General features: G+C 45.4%; 1 protein-coding gene across 1 annotated transcript in view; it reads left to right on the forward strand.

The window, feature by feature from the left end:
- The window catches only part of SPTBN2 (spectrin beta, non-erythrocytic 2), a 78,798-nt gene that overhangs the window by 4,397 nt on the left and 57,569 nt on the right, over positions 1-16,832 (forward strand). The window contains exon 2 of the mRNA XM_015411947.1: positions 8,869-9,020. Coding sequence (XP_015267433.1) covers positions 8,869-9,020 — 152 coding nt within the window. The remainder of the gene's footprint in view (positions 1-8,868; positions 9,021-16,832) is intronic.

Consider the following 16,832-nt stretch of genomic DNA (forward strand, 5'->3'; position numbering starts at 1 on the left):
GCCAGACATCCCCCCCCTCCCCCAAAAAACTATTTTGCAACCACAGGCAGGGTCTGACACTAGAAAATGTCAATTGGTGAACATAAAGAAGAGAGCTCTGCTGAGCATATACAGAGAGCATTTCCCTTACCGCTTTCCCCAGCTTTCTGTCCCTCTTCTCCAGAACAGTGGGGGATAAGAGATTCCATGCCCTCTATGCTTTTTAAAATCACCCTGGAGCCAAACACCTGATGTTTTTAGCACTGTATGCAAACTTTGGGTGGGGGCAGAGATACAGGGGTCATCTGAGTTCTCTGCTTAAAGCAATTTGAGAGACTCTGTGTCCTGTGTGGTAAGACAAGACTACTAATTTTGTTGTTGTTCTGTTGTTCCTTTCTGGAACTAAGCTTAAACACCCCGGAGCTTTTTATCCCCACCCCCAACCAACAGTCTCCACTCTTGTTTCCTGTCTCTGGAGAGAACCCAGGTGTTCTGGCCCCCAATTACTGCTCTTCAGGCGCTAGACTCTCTACTGTCAAAGCAGGGAGGGAGGACCTACAACCCAAGCTTGAAACAGAGGAAAGGATTGCCCTTCTCTCCCATGGCTTTTTCCTTTAGTAGCTGTGCGAGAAGTAAAAATTCAGCAGGTGACGTTTCCCCTGCATTGTGGAGATGCAGTACTGAGAAAATCTTAACTAGTTGAATTGGGTTTTTTTTTGCTCCCTAGGAGTTCTTAAAGATTAGGGGCAGGAGGGAGTTGCCCATTATGGTCGGGATCCTTGAAGAGAGGAATCCAAGTGATGCGGTACTAAGAACTAAATGCAGGTTCTGGATTGTTGACTGAGACGAATTGTTTTGACAGTATCTCAAGCGGGGCCGGCTCACTCACTAGGCGAACTAGGCGATCGCCTAGAGCGGGATGACCCTTAGGGGCACCAAACTGCACCCCGCCATACTTTGGGAGTTTCTTGATTATTTGTGTTTTTCATTCTTCCTAAAATGCATTTATTTTTGAAAATTGGTGGGCGCACAGGGGGGGCATAAGGGATGCTCGCCTAGGGTGCAAAATAAACTGGAGCCAGCCCTGATCTCAAGGCCCATAGCAAGAAGCTTCTTGGTAAAGGGGGAGGGTCATATAAGTATACTGGGGCTATAGCTGCCAACTTTGGGTTGGGTAATTCCTGGAGATTGGGGTGCAGCCTGGGGAGGATGAGGTTTGGGGAGGGATCTCAGCAGGGTATAATGTCAAAGAATTTTCCCCTCCAAAGTAGCCATTTTCTCCAGGGGAACTGATCTCTGCCGTCTGGAGATCAGTTGTAATTCTGGGAGACAGCCACGCTTCACTTGGAAGCCGGCAACGCTAACTGGGTCAGGACTAGGGTTGCCAGTCTCCATCATCCTAAACCCTGAGACTCGTTGGACATTATCTGATGATATCAGGGTGGAATCCGGTGATGTCCTGGAGGGGGCCTGGTGATATCACCTTGAACGGTTGTATTAAATGCACTAGTTGTATGTCCCACTAGGTATCTGCTGCAAGTTATCTGTGTGCAATCATAGTCATGTGGCTTTAAGAAATGTGATATTTACCAGACTACAAAAAAAAAGAGAGAGAAAGAACATGGAAATAAATTATGTACTAAATGTAAAATGTACTTGTGAGGCAACAACTGGCGCTAAAAGCTCATCTCCTATTTACATGTGACGTTGTTATCATAAGCCGGCATGCATAAGAGAAGTCTTAGACGACTCAGTACCTCTGCAGTATGGAATATCATTAGCTATCCAGGGAAAAGTTGTTTGCTTATGAGTACATTATCTTTGCTGCATTATTCTCTCAAGAGGTGTTGGAGGGCATAAGACTGTGGGGGTAAAGAGGATTCAGAATCAGGTTGGGAAAGATAGGGTGGGTAGGTGTAAGAGATAGCAGTTAATTGATGCTTTAATTACTAAAATGGGAGACTCCTAAGTTACGCCTGGCTGCAGATAATTTCCTTCAGCCTAGAAATTCATACCCTGTTACTAGGTAGATAGGTATGAGTGGTTACTGTAAAGGGAAAAGCAATCTGCAAATGTAGGTTATTCATATTCCCAGCCTTCTGAAAATTGATTATCCTTGGCGCAGATTTATGTAAGTGCTTCGAAAGTAGGATCGCCAGCTGTTTAAACTGGTCCTTCTGGTGATGTTACTAAGCGCCATGCCATGAAAAACTTAAACTGACAGATTTCAGCATATTAAACCTGTCCTGAAAGGACAGGGTTTCCCCCCCTCCCCCGGCCAATTGGCGGCTTTATCCCATAGACCATATTTTTCTGTGGTAAGAGTTAATGGGTTTTAAGATGCCCCCTAAACTCTTTTACCTTCTGTAATAAAATACTTCTTCTGTTGGAAAAGGTTATTGAGTTAAACCTGCCTGAGCATTATGCCCGTTCAGTCCTTTAGCCCTAATCCCAGAATTGGGGTGGGGTGATGACAGGAGCTTGAAAGGGCACTCTGCACATACTCAGAGGAATTCATTCCTTTACACAGACAAGTTACAGCAAGGTGGTTTGCAATTAATTCTGAAAAACAAATACCAGGCTGAGTCGCACTCCATTTTCTGCTCCTGCCCCCGCTTTCCATGGTACCACCTACTCCAGAGGCAAATACCCCACTGCAGACAGAGGTGACAACCTCCGAATTGCATAAATCTCACTCCAGTTTTATGTCCACTAGTCTCACTGATCATAATAGACATTAAAAAGGAAAGAAACAAATGAAAAGAGAGCAAAGGCCTCAGGGAGAAAAGGTGACAGTGTAGATGTTAATGAATTTGGTCAGGAAGGGGTTAGCTCCAGCCTTCTGGCAGCTCTCTCTCAATTCCCTGAAAATATTCACATTTCCACACATTAAACTTCTGTTAAAGGGACAGGACACTTTTTTTCAAGACGTAAAGACCAACAATAAAACTTTCTTCAAATACATTAGAAGCAGGAAACCAGCCAGGGAGGCAATGGGGCCCTTGGATGACCAAGGGGTAAAAGGAGTACTGAAGGATGATAGGGAAATTGCTGAGAAGCTGAATGCATTTTTTGCCTCTGTCTTCGCTGTGGAAGATGAGAAGTGCTTGCCTACTCCAGAACCGCTGACTTCGGGAGGGGTGTTGAAAGACCTGAGTCAGATTGAGGTGATGAGAGAGGAGGTCCTATGACTGGTAGACAACTTAAAAACTGATAAATCACCAGGCCCGGATAGCATACATCCAAGAGTTCTGAAAGAACTCAAATGTGAACTTGTGGATCGCCTGACAAAAATATGTAATCTTTCCTTAAAATCTGCCTCCATTCCTGAGGGCAGGAAGGTAGCTAATGTCACTCCCATCTTTAAAAAGGGTTCCAGGGGAGATCCGGGAAATTACAGGCCAGTCAGTTTGACGTCGATACCGGGTAAATTGGTGGAAACTGTTATTTTTTTTTTAAGTAAGCACATTGATCAATAGTTTTTGTTCATCAGTGCTTACTAATTCTTTCCTTAATAAAAATAAACTGTTATTAAGGAAAGAATTAGTAAGCACATTGATGAACAAAAACTATTGAGGCAGCATGGGTTCTGTAAGGGAAGATCTTGTCTCACTAACCTGTTAATGTTCTTTGAGGGGGTGAACAAACATGTGGACAAGGGGGACCCAATAGATGTTGTTTACCTTGACTTCCAGAAAGCTTTTGATAAAGTTCCTCATCAAAGGCTCCTAAGTAAGTTCAAAAATCACGGGATAAAAGGACAAGTCCTTTTGTGGATCAAAAACTGGTTAATTAATAGGAAACAGAGAGTGAGTATAAATGGGCAATTTTCTCAGTGGAGGGTGGTAAGCAGTGGGGTACTGCAGGGAACAGTACTGGGTCCGATGCTTTTTAACTTGTTCATTCATGATTTGGAGTTGGGAGTAAGCAGTGAAGTGGCTAAATTTGCAGATGATATGAAGTTGTTCAGGGTGGTGAAAACCAGGGAGGATTGTGAGGCACTCCAAAGGGATCTGTCGAGGATGGGCGAGTGGGTGTCAACATGGCAAATGGAGTTCATTGTGGCCAAGTGCAAGGTGATGCACATTGGAGCCAAAAATCCTAACTATAAATACACATTGATGGGGTCCGAACTGGCAGAGACTGACCAAGAGAGAGATCTTGGAGTCCTAGTAGATAACTCACTGAAAATGTCGAGACAGTGTGTGACTGCAATAAAAAAGGCCAATGCTATGCTGGGGATTATTAAAAAGGGTATTGAAAACAGATCAGCCAATATCATAATGCCCCTATATAAATCAATGGTGCGACATCATTTGGAATACTGTGTACAGTTCTGGTCACCACACCTTAAAAAGGATATTACAGCATTGGAAAAAGTGCAGAAAAGGGCAACTCAAATGATAAAAGGGTTGGAACACTTTCCCTATGAAGAAAGGTTAAAGTGGAGAAACGACGGCTGAGGGGTGACATGATTGAAGTTTATAAGATTATGCATGGGATAGAACAGGTCGAGAAAGAAGTGCTTTTCTCCCTTTCTCACAATACAAGAGCTCGTGGGCACTCCATGAAATTGCTGAGCGGTCCGGTTAGAACAGATAAAAGGAAGTACTTCTTCACCCAAAGACTGATTAACACATGGAATTCACTGCCACAGGAGGTGGTGGTGGCTACAAGCATGGACGGCTTCAAGAGGGAATTAGATAAGCATATGGAGCAAAGGTCCATCAGTGGCTATTAGCCACAAGGTATAGATAGGGGCTCCGGGGCAAGTGATGCTCTGTATTCTTAGTGCTTCCTGATGGCACCTGGTATTTTTGGCCACTGTGTGACAGAGTGTTGGCCTGACCCAACATTGGCTTCTCTTATGTTCTTATGATTTTTGGCCTTAATCCCCACCATGAATGGACCTATTTCCTGGCTGCCCCAGGTCTGTGGGAAACTCTTTATTTACTTCACTTATAACCGGTTTTTCTCCCCAGTGTGGAATCAAAGTGTCTTACAACATTATCTCCTTCTTAGTTTTATCCTCACAATAACAATCCTGTGAGGTAGGTTAGTAGGGTTGCCAGGTCTTACCTGGCTGCTGGCTGGATGAGTGTGTGTCTTTCTCTGGGAGTTCTTCGGCGCGCACGCCACGATGACATCACCCAGAAGTGACGTCATTGTGCAGGGTATGTTGCAGGGGATGCTCTATCGTTTAAGGAAAAAGCTCTGGTCTTTCCTTAAATGACCGAGCACCCCCCCTCCCACCAACATGTCTGCCACCTCTGACGTCTCTTCCGGGTGACATTATTGCACCAGGCCCGTTGGGGCAAAGTCCAGGCCTCTTTTTGTAGCAGGAACTCCTTCGCATATTAGGCGACACACCCCTAACGTAGCCAATCCTCCAAGAGCTTACAGAGCTCTTCTTACAGGGGCTACTGTAAGCTCTTGGCGGATTGGCTACATTAGGGGTGTGTCGCCTAATATGCAAAGGAGTTCCTGCTACAAAAAGAGCTGACCCGCAAACAAGACGCTTTGGGGGTGGGGTTCCCATTTCCCCATCTTAAATAAAACTTTGTTAGTCTTAAAGGTGCCATTGAACTCAAACTTTGTTCTGCTGCTTCAGACCAACACGGTTACCCACCTGAATCTATCTTCATTGGAAATTAAGGCTTATCTCCACACCTGCATTGTAATTAACTGAAACCCCTGTTAGAAGCAGAAGTAATTTGGGTGCCCCCCCCACCCCACCATGTGGGAACCCTGTAGGTTAGGCTGAGAGTGTGTGATTAGCCCAAGGTTACACAGCCAGTTTCTGTAGCAGATTGGGGATTCAAACTCGGGTCTCCTAAATTTGAGGCTGTCACTCAACCATGATATTCATACTGACTCTCATTTGTTTGGTAGATTGTTGTGGATGCTCGTTTAGTATAGTGTCATTCCTATTGCCTGTTAGAAAGATGGTAAAAACAACCTTTTCTCAGGTCTTTGATTTCTGTAGATGCAAGTTAGATATTTCTGCTCTGTGCACGGTGGTTGCTGAGGCAACGTGGATGATTTTGCTGGGGATTTTTGATAGTTTCATAGTTTTTACTATCATGCTATGTGTTTTTGGTTCCCCCCCACCCAAATAATTCCTAATATTTTTAACTACACATTGCCATTCAGGTTCTGGAGTTTATTGTAAGCCTCTTTGGGAGGTTTGTTTTTAATATAACTGAAAAGCAGGATAAAATTTAGCTACCGTCCTGGGGGGAAATGTCATGTCCCTTTCATCACAGGTTTAATGTGTGGAAGTGGGCAGCTGGAGATTTCCCTGGCATGGAAACAACTAACATCACCTAGGAAATAATATCCCATTAAGCCTCTATTATAAGAACATGGCATTTTTTCTCTAGGCCAGATGTGCACCTTAGTAAAAATGTTTTAATAAATACACATTAGGGCTGTCAACCAAGTTTGAGCTGATTGATACATCTCCTTTTAACAAATTAGCTGATTTAAATAAATGTGTGCATTGCTAAAGCCTCTGTCAGTGCATGAGGGTTGTGAAGGGTTGAAGATGTGTGAGTGAAGGTATGGTGTAATAGACAAATGCTACATGACTCACTGTTAGAAGAAAAGGATCCCTGTAATACTTTGTTTTTTCCCCAGTTCCCTGTAACAGTAATGCCACAGAACCAAAATAGCTTCAGGAAATAAGCCCAACTAGCTTTAACTCTTTACCCTGCTGATTAAAATTGGCCCCCAACACCAATTAATCAACTCAGACTGTCACTGCTTAGACCAGCTGATGCCTGCATTTCAACTAAGAGCAGCTTTTTATCTTTAATTACTTTTTGGGGATAAAATGTGCCATATAGGTTGAAAGATTTTACTCGAGAGGAAGACACAAGGCTATTTGTTTCAAACTTAGAGCTGATAGGTGTGGATATTCTTGTTCCCATTGTTTATAGCCTTAAGGTTATGAGCTCCTTGTTGTCATAAATGTGGAGGTCCTCCTCCAGAAGAGATGGCCTCTGTTGTAATAAAAATGGTGCATGTGGTGCTGCTGTATTGTCATAATATAAACTCTGTTGACACTCTGGTGATGGAAAGTGCCATCAAGTCACAAATGACTTACGGCAACCTCATAGAGTTTTCAAGACAGGAGACAAAAACAGAGGTGGTTTTGCCATTGCCTGCCTCTGTGTAGCGACCCTGGACTTCCTTGGTGGTCTCGCATCCAAATACTAACCAGGGGTTCATTTTTGAAATCTGACAGTCCTGGGTCGTCCAGGCCAGGGCTGTTGATACGGTGTAGGAAATTAAAAACAAACACCAGCCACTACATATAGATGTAAATCTGTGGTTGCATTGAATACTTAATGCCCTGTGACAAAACGTGAAGGGGGTTAAGCAGGGGACCAGGAGGATAAGACTTCTTTCACACTGCCACAATTTGAACTCTCTGTGTACATCATTGCTACCAATTTTGGGCTCATTCTGTTCCTTTTTTGTGTACGTTATGTGAAAGGTTGCAGCAGCAGAAGTCACATGAATCTGAGCAAACTATATTAGGTACTTTTTATGGTGGTTATTCCAGAAGAAGCACTTTCCTTTGAGACCATCGTGTTTTAAGAACAGGAGTACATTGTGCTCTCAATCCCTGAGTCAGTGTGAATTTCTCGGATTCAGACTGACCTTTCAGTTCCAACACAAAAGCAGCATGTTTTCCAGCATTCTCTCTCTTTCCTCAAACAGTTAGAATGTTTATGAACATTATATGATATCAGTGCAGCTTAGCCAATGGCGTCTGAGGAGCTGGCAGGTGAAAGAAAATGTTTGGGCAATTATAAGGTTGATTTGTGCTGCAGGGCTGATAAGGGTTCATCCTGGTTTGCTAGGATGAGGGGTATCTATTGTGGGAAAATTTGAACATGCCTGATATAAAAACAGAAAAAAGGATGGAGTTTCCTTCACTAGTGTGGCACTTCAGTGGCAAAGACATAAAGCTGTCAGTAATATCTTTATACCAAGTCAGATCAGTGGTCTGTCAGGTTCGGCACTCTCTACTCTTGCTAGCAACAGCTCTCAGAGTCTTGGGCAGAACAAGGCCTTTCAGAACATGACAGGGGCCATGGGTCTCAGTAGCAGAGCATCTGCTTGGTGTGCAGAGAGTCCCCGGTTCAATACTGGCATCAGTAAGACAGGGAGAGGAAAACAAACCTGACCCAAAAACTGGAATCAAGAACCAAAAGGGTGAGAAGAAAGTCTAATGAAGGGCCAATATTAAAAACCTAGTTAAAACTTATAATATACAAAAATGCAAGTATTTATTAGAAAGACAGTTAAAAACATACATAAGGGCCCAATGAAAGCCTCGTAAAAAACTATATCCTAAACACAAGGGCCAATACACATGACCTGACGCGTGTCTGCCCTATTGGGGGTCTCTGAAGAAGAAACGCGTCGGGTCATGTGTATTGGCCCTTGTGTTTAGGCTATAGTTTTTTACGAGGGTTTCATTGTCTTTCTAATAAATACTTGTATTTTTGTATATTATAAATTTTAACTAGGTTTTTAATATTGGCCCTTCATTAGACTTTCTTCTCACCCTTTTGGTTCTTCAATCCTTGGCATCTCCAGTTGAAAGGGCCAGACAGCGGATGACGTGAAAGATGTCAGCTGGAGACCCTGGAGAGCCCCCTGCCAGTCTGAGTAGATGAAATTGACCTTGATGGACCAAGGCTCTGATTCAGTACGAGGCAGCTTCACATGTTCAAGTGTACCTCTGATCCTTTCAAGGATTGAGCCTGAGACCTTCAGCGTGCAAAGTGCATTCTCTGCCACCAAGCCGTGGTGCTCTTGAGACTGATGTAATTCCTTCCTCACCCGGTGTGCAATATGGGTTCTGTCTTGCAGATGAGCGAGAGGCTGTGCAGAAGAAAACCTTTACCAAATGGGTCAACTCTCACCTGGCCCGAGTCACTTGCCGTATCAGTGACCTGTACAGTGACTTGCGGGATGGACGGATGCTGCTGCGCCTTCTGGAGGTGCTCTCGGGGGAGCAGCTGGTAAGTGGCTGAAACGGAGACATCATTAGCACTGAGGGAGAGGAGGGGGGATAACTTGCTGAAGCCAAAACAACACATTGCACATTGTTTTTTTTTGGGGGGGGGCGGAATCTAAAATTTTAATTTTTTTATTTTTCAGACCACTGTAAAAAAATAATAATCCTGCCTCTTTGAAAGTTTGTTGACAAGAGTGCTTAGATGATAATGTGAAGTATTAGCTTGCCACATTCAGTTTACACTTTCTTTTTCTTTCTTTTTGGAAGCAAATTAGAGTTAGGTCAACTTGCTTGAAAACCGACTCTCCCAGGGCTGAGGTAGAGGGAAAAGTAGTGATAGGATCAGACATCTGGCAGCATTGACTGAGATAAGAGTTGCATTGAATAACCGACAGGTGAGACTGCCAACAGGCTTGGAGAAAAAGGCCCCTTTAATAGAGGCTTAATGAGATGTTATTTGTATGCTGTGAAAAACCTTCAATTGGTCCATCCACATGTTAAGCCTCTGTTAAAAGGACAGGACATTTTCCCCCAGACCTATTGGCAACTCTGCCCCAGAGGGCTTTGTCAGTACCACAGTGTTTTGCATTAAAAGTTGGTGGGTATTTTAGCTCTGCACCTGGCCCGTAGAAACTCCTGTTCCCTGATGCTTAGACGATATCTCCCTATGCAAAAGCCAACACCAAACAGAAGGGAACAACGTCCACCAAAGCCCCCAGAAAGACTGAGGTTACTTGAAAATAAAACATATGGATGAAAGAGTTGTATCGCTCTTTAAGGGTCATTTTAAAAAAATAACTCATGCTCAGACTGTGCATGTCAATGGCATGTGTCCTACCACTGCGTTGAGCAACATTTCAGACCTTTCTCCAGCCTGAAGAGTTTCCCTCCAACTGAAGTGGCTCTTCCTCCAACGGAAGAGCCACGTAACTTGGAGGAAGGCTCCTGAGGCCAAGGAACTTCCTTCAGCCTAAGGTAGAACTAGGGATGCCAGCCTCCAGATGGGACCTGGGGATCCCCCAGAAATACAGCTCCTCTCCAGACTACAGAGATCAGTTCCCCCGGAGAAAATAGATGCTTTGGAGGGTGGACTCTGTGGCATTGTATCCCACTGAGGTCCCTGTCCTTCCCAGGCTCCATCCCCAAATCTCCAGGAAATCTGGCAACCCCGCCCACCCCCCCCACCCACCCTGATGCCCTGCTAGTGGCCAAGTGGGACCTGGCAGCCCTAGGCAGAACACATAACAATGTTTTTCAGAAAGCAATCCAAAATAGGTCTGTTCTGTGAGGCTTATTCCAAGGAAAGTGTTCTTAGGATTGCAGTGTGAATATTCTCAGGATGCAAGGGTGTAAGGTATTAAGCCTCATTAGGAAATGCATAAATAAGTAATGGCACACTGTTTCTAATGGGTTCCCCCCCCCCCCGTGATAAGAGGCTCACACAAATCCACTCCCCCATCTGTGGTTCAATGCAGTTCTTCCTTAGGCCTCATCCTTTCCCTTTCCTAGCTGTCATTCACTAGGGGTTGCCAGCTCTGTGTTGAGAAATACCCAGAGATTTTGGGGCTGGAGCCTGAGGAGGGGAGGGCTTGGGGAGGGGAGGGACTTCAGTGGGGTATTATACCATTGAGTCCACCTTCCAAAGTATCCATTTTCTCCAGGGGACCTGATCTCTGTTGCCTGGAGATCAATTGTAATCCTGAGCAGTGTTCCCTCTAAGCTGAGTTAGTGTGAGCTAGCTCACAGTTTTTTAGCCTCCGGCTCACACTTTTTTGTCTTAGCTCAGGAAGAATGGCTCCAGAGCAAACTAATGTATGCAGTAGCCAAATAACGCTCACAATTCTAATGCCAGTAGCTCACAAAGTGGAATTTTTGCTCACAGGACTCCACACCTCAGAGGGAACATTGATCCTGAGAGATCTCCAGCCACCACCTGGAGGTTAGGTCAAGGACGAGAGATCACGGGACAGGCTGAACTTAGTAAGGAAAAACAACCATGATATGATAACTAAATCTTGTTAGGGGAAATCTATCTTCTCTAATTCTCTAGCAAGTAGCAACTCATTAAGGGTGTTTCTGTTTCACTCAAGGTTTCATCAGATGAGACCTTACACCTTTCGTATTTTTTCTGCAGCTTTTTTCTGCTCCCTCTTCCTTTCTAACAAACACAACAAAATGATGTCGTTAGAAAGGAGCAGAAAAAAGTCGAGTGAAACGGTCTATTGAGCGCTGTACCGTCAGAAAAACTTGAGACCAATTTACCTCAAAGGAAACACCTTTAATGAGTTGCTACTTACTGGATAATTAAAGAAGATATATTTCTCCCTAACAAGATTTCATTATCATATCACGGTTGTTTTTCCTTACTAAGTTCAACCACCTGGCAGCCCCACTGTGTGGATTCCTCCCCAGGACATCCCCTCCATCTCTCTGTGCCCTGCTGATTTCCTCTTCCAAAAGTTTGTGGACTCTGTTCAGAATCCTCTTGTGGCATTTGGGAGATTAGGGAGTGATTTCCCCTCACAAGCATGCTAAATGTCAGCGTTTTAAGTTGTGTGGAAATATGCAAACAGCTTTGGTACCCCTCTGTGGATGACTCACTAAGTGAAACCTCAGTATCTAATATCTGTAGCTGTCTAATTATGTGATGAATGCTGATGGTATGATGACAGCGACAAGAGAAGCAGAAATGATTTTCCCACTCTCATAATACTAAAGCCCTAGATGTGCAGCAGATCAAGGATAAGCAAAAGAAAGCACTTCTTCACACAACACGTAATTAACATGTGGAATGCACTACCACAGGCTGAGGCAATGGCTGTTATCGCTAACCTGCGCACACATGCAATGAAATGGGACAACGGGGCGCCATGATAGAATTCTGGACTACAGTGATTCAGGTGGCGGACTCTGTTTTTAAATAATCCCCGATGGAAAAAGAAGGGGGAAAACATCCAGAAAGTAAATAATTAGTACATCAACAAAAATGAGGTGCTAATTTTTTTCTCCCTAATGTATTGACTTACTTTACATGGTAGGAGGTTATTAAAAATGTGATTCCATGCTTGCATTCTGAAGTGGTGCAGTCCACCTGACGGCTTCATTCTGCTGCATGTCAAGATCCGTTCCAAGAGGGCTCTGAAAAGGAAGCCGTAGTGCAGGGGTGTCAAACATAAGGCCTGGGGGCTGGAAGCAGCCCATCCAGGGCTCTTATGCGGCCCACAAGCAACTAGTGCAAGGGAGGGAACAGGAGACTGTTTGGGAGGAGTGGGAAGAGCCACTCCGATTGTGGCTTCAGCATGGTGGAACAACCTCATCTGCAGCAGTCAAGCAGTGCAGGAATGTCTGCCCAGTGCTACACTGCTAGGTCTCCAGTCCGTCTATATGGGTTTTCCTTTGGACCTCCCTCCCAGCCCATGGGGCCTTGCAGTGATGATACACCAACTCAGAGCTTACCAGCTGCTGTCCTTTATACAGTTTATATCTCCGGTAGTGGTTTTATGGCACACATGGCCCGGCCCAACAAAGTAATATTTATGTCAGATCTGGCCCTCATAACAAATGAGTTCGACACCATTGTGGTTAGCCATGATAGTTAAATGGAGCCTCCATGTTCAGGGTTTGCATATCTCAGATTACCAAACGGCAAGGGCTTGCAGAAAGGGGTAGCAATCCCCTTCATGTGGGGAGCTTCCCAGAAGCAGTGGATGGGCTGCTGCTGGAAACAGGTCTTCATAAAGTAAGGCAATTCCGATGCCATTACACTGGGCTGGATATGAAATAGGAGAAGTCTTTTCATAGCATAGATGCCTCTTTTGTGCTCCCAGCCCACATCCGTTTACTTTGAGGCTGCACGTGCTAGCTTTTATTCACAGATGCCAGTGAACAAAAGTGAAACAACATTACATAAAACAGGCAGTTAGGGTGTTCTCTGTTAACAACCCATTCTAGATGCTGGCTGTCGATCACGCTGGAGTGTGACGGAGTGTTTGCGACTGGGTTTTATATGCATAAAAAATCCATTTCCTTATGTTAGCACTTTAGAGTGGGGGTAGGCAACTGTTTTGGCATAAGTACCCCCTCCAAAGGCGGGTGTGTCTACTGTATTTGTTTGTTTATTGGCCTGCCCTCCCTTGTACAACAGGGCTCAGAGCAGGTAACAACATATACATAAAACAATATCTATAAATTTTAAATATTAAAACAATCTTTATAATTAAGATGGCATATGAGACAGGGAAGTCTCCCTTACAGGGAGAGAGAATAAATATTCTACATTTAGTCAATAAGGAATTAACAGACAGGGAAAAAGAAGGGAGAGGCCAATGTAGAATGGAAACTGTCACTGCCCTCAGCCGTAAGCCTGGCTTAACATCTCTGTCTTGCGGGCCCTGTGGAACTGCATCAGATCTCACATGGCCCGGATCTCACTTGGCAGAGCGTTCCACCAGGTCGGATTTTGGCCAGGGCTGAAAAAGCCCTGGTTCTGGTTGAGGACAGCCGGATATTTTTGGGGCCAGGGATCACCAGTAGATTGTTTTCCATTGAACGTAAAGCTCTTTGGCGGATATACCAGGAGAGGCGGTCCCAAAGGTATGCTGTTCCCATACTGTTTTGGGCTTCAGAGGTTAATACCAAAACTTTGAACCTGATCCGGTATTCAACCTGGAGCCAGTGCAGCTGGCGGAGCACTGGTTGAAGATATTGGTGAAGATATTGGTGTCCTGGCAAGCAACATGGACATGGAGATAAGGGTGATACTTGGCAAGACGTTAGGAGCAAGCCAAGCGAGGCTGCCAGCATCTCAGGGATTCACCGTGGACCTGGCTGATGGCAGGGCAGGTCTGGGAGACGGTGACAGGCATAAATTGTGCCTGTTGCCTTCTTCGGCAGTGCTTCATTCTCTTGGGCAGAGATCTGGTCTCAGGTGCCAACCAAAATGGTCTGGGTTGCTACTGTTGGCACATGCGCAGGGGGCTGCCTACCCCTGCTCTAGAATGACCGACTGACAGAATCTATGGTGGGGCTATGCAGGCAAGGAGTCAGACGATGTCAACAGTGGCTGGCTGAGTGCACCTGTTTATTTATTTATATCCCATTTTTCTTCCCAGTTGGGACTCAAAGGGGATTTTAGAATGTTTTCTGCTCCTCCATTTTCTTACAACAACAGCCCTGTGAGGTAGGCCAGGCTGAGAGTTTGTGATGGGTCCAAGGCCACCCAGCAAACTTCCAAGGAAGAAGTGGGGAGTTTCCCATGGTCCTAGTAGTCCATCACTTTATTCACTACACCACGATGCCACACAGTTGTTCATGTGAACAAGTGGTATTGCCTTCTCTTACTGGGCTCATGGAAGCATTATGATTCCAATGAACCTCTCTTGTCCCTCCCCCCAAAAGAATTCCAAAACCAGTTTCTGACCAGGGAGTCTCCATGTTTTCCTTTAGGGCTTGGAGGCTATAGTTGGTAGGGTTACGGGGAGCAAGGTCAGGTTTGGCACTTGGCTTGGTCCTATTCCTTGTTCTGCATGTAGCAGTGAAAGATGGGAGGTTGATGAGGGGTGGAAGGAAAGTCCCTACCACCTCGGTGTTCCTGGGGATCACTGACACCCTTGCCTTTGGAGCAGCCGAAGCAGAGGTGGGATCAGGCCATTTTCTTTGCTGCAAAAGTAGACGTGTGGGGTAGGGGTGGGGGTGGGGGAGTCAGTGAAAGGATTAGAACCCTCCATCCATCCCCGTTTCCTTGCTTGTTACACCAGCTAAGTTTGGTGTAGTGGTTAAGAGCATCGGACTCTAATCTGGAGAACCGGGTTTGATTCCCCACGCCTCCACATGCAGGCAGCTGAGAGACCTTGCATCAGTCACAGTTCTCTCAGAGCTGTTCTCTCAAGAGCAGTTCTCTCAGATCTACCTACTTCACCAGGTGTCTGTTGCGGGGAGAGGAAGGGAAGGAGATTGTAGGACACTCTGAGACTCCGAGTGAAGGGTGGGGTATAAATCCAATTCTTCCTCTTCCTCCTCTTCTTCCTCCTCCTTTATAGTATCCCTCTATCTATGTTTCTATTTATCCATTTTTATTCCACCCTTCCTTCAAGGAGCTCGGGGCAGTATACGTAGTTCCTTCCGTGGCTCCTTTTTATCTGCACAACAACTCTGAAAGTGAAACTGAGAGAGAGTGAGTGGCTCAAGGTTACCCAGCAAGCTACATGGCTGAGTGAGGATTTGAATGAGTCTCCCGAACCCTAGTTCTGCACTCTCATTGATACCTCGCACCAGCCTGAGTGATCGGCATTATCTCCTATTATCTCTTAAACCGCCTTGCACCACAAGGAAAGGTGGGGTAGAAATGTTTTTAATCAATACATAAATATTGACGACTTATCTCAAACACTAAGTTAACATTCTGTCATAGGCTATGCAGAGAGACTGATGTTTGAGTCCTGGTGACAGTTCTCAATGGCTGGAGCGGCTAGGTAGGAGGCAGCAGCCCCCCCCCCCGATGTTTATGAATGCCTCATTTTCTCCCATATTTGTGACCTGGGTTTATTCATTCCTGAAAGGAAATAAAGCAGTGCCACTGGGTGCACCGTTAACAGTGGTGGGGTTGGCTAAATCTCGTCCTCCTAACTGTAGGTGGCTTGGCCGTCTTTGCCAGGGACCATGTAGGAGATGCTACACATCTCTCTACAGGCAAAATCCCGCATATTATCACAATGGGATCATTCCCATTTCAAAGAGAGAATTCCGTGGCTTGTCTTATCAGCTATATAGTGTAGGTGGTTTCTTTAAACATACATACAATCAATAATCAGATTGAAAGCTCGGTTGAAATGTATATGCAGATCTGTAGCCTAAGCTCTTATAAGCCGACTAACTAAGATGAGAGCCTTCAATTGTAACCGTATGACATATCCAAAAAACGTAATTCTCTCAACCAAGTGATTTAACTGTGCAGATTCACAAATACAGTTGCCAGCTCTGGGTTGGGAAATACCTGGCGCTTTGGGGGGTGGGACTTGGGGAGGGTGGGGTTTGGGAAGGGGAGAGACCTCAGCATCTTCCAAAGCAGCCATTTTCTCCAGGAGAACGAATCTCTGTTGCCTAGGGTCAGGGTCCAGGAGATCTCCAGGCACCACCTGGAGACTGGCAACCCTATTCACAAATGTCATAAATTCCGGTTGTGATTTGAGAAGAATGTGTTTTGTGGAATTAACCAGAGACCCTTCGGATGGTAAATTTCATGCAAATGAATCCAGTCAGGGAGGATTGGAGCACAAGGTGGTGGCGGCTAGCTAGCTACCCTGCAGCCCCAGCTTCTGTGTTTGTGCCACGTCTCTCTTGGCTGTTCCCGGCTAGGCCAAGTCCAGCCGCCCCCAGAATAGAGAGCCAAACACCTGTTCCCAGAATTCCACGCTGCGCCTCCCTCGCAACCGAGAGGGGAACAGCCCGTTCCCAGCCCGAGCAAGGCGGTTTTTCCGGTTCCCAAGCAGGCTGGCAGTAAGATCCACCCTGCCTGGCAGCTTGGCAGGTGCTGCTGCTGCGTTTTCAAGTTTAGCACAGAGAGATGCTGAAATATGCTTGGTGATGCTTTGAGGCCCTGAGGGGCGGTGGAACCTGGGCAGGGCTAAGCAAGCAAAGCATTTTGGCCTTTTTGAGGCCACTCTTTAGGACCAGGAGGACTTGACAAGGATGGCCTAAGACCTTGCTTCGCTTAAGGTGGTGTTCGCACCCTTGCAAGAAAAGAAAAAAACAAGGCAGGCACTGGCTTCTAGCATTTTGAAAGGAGAAATAGCAACGAATACTTTGAAGTGAGCTGTGC

Source organism: Gekko japonicus, unplaced genomic scaffold (assembly GCF_001447785.1).
Source record: "Gekko japonicus isolate JY-2015 unplaced genomic scaffold, Gekko_japonicus_V1.1 scaffold563, whole genome shotgun sequence".
Classification (NCBI taxonomy): Eukaryota; Metazoa; Chordata; class Lepidosauria; order Squamata; family Gekkonidae; genus Gekko; species Gekko japonicus.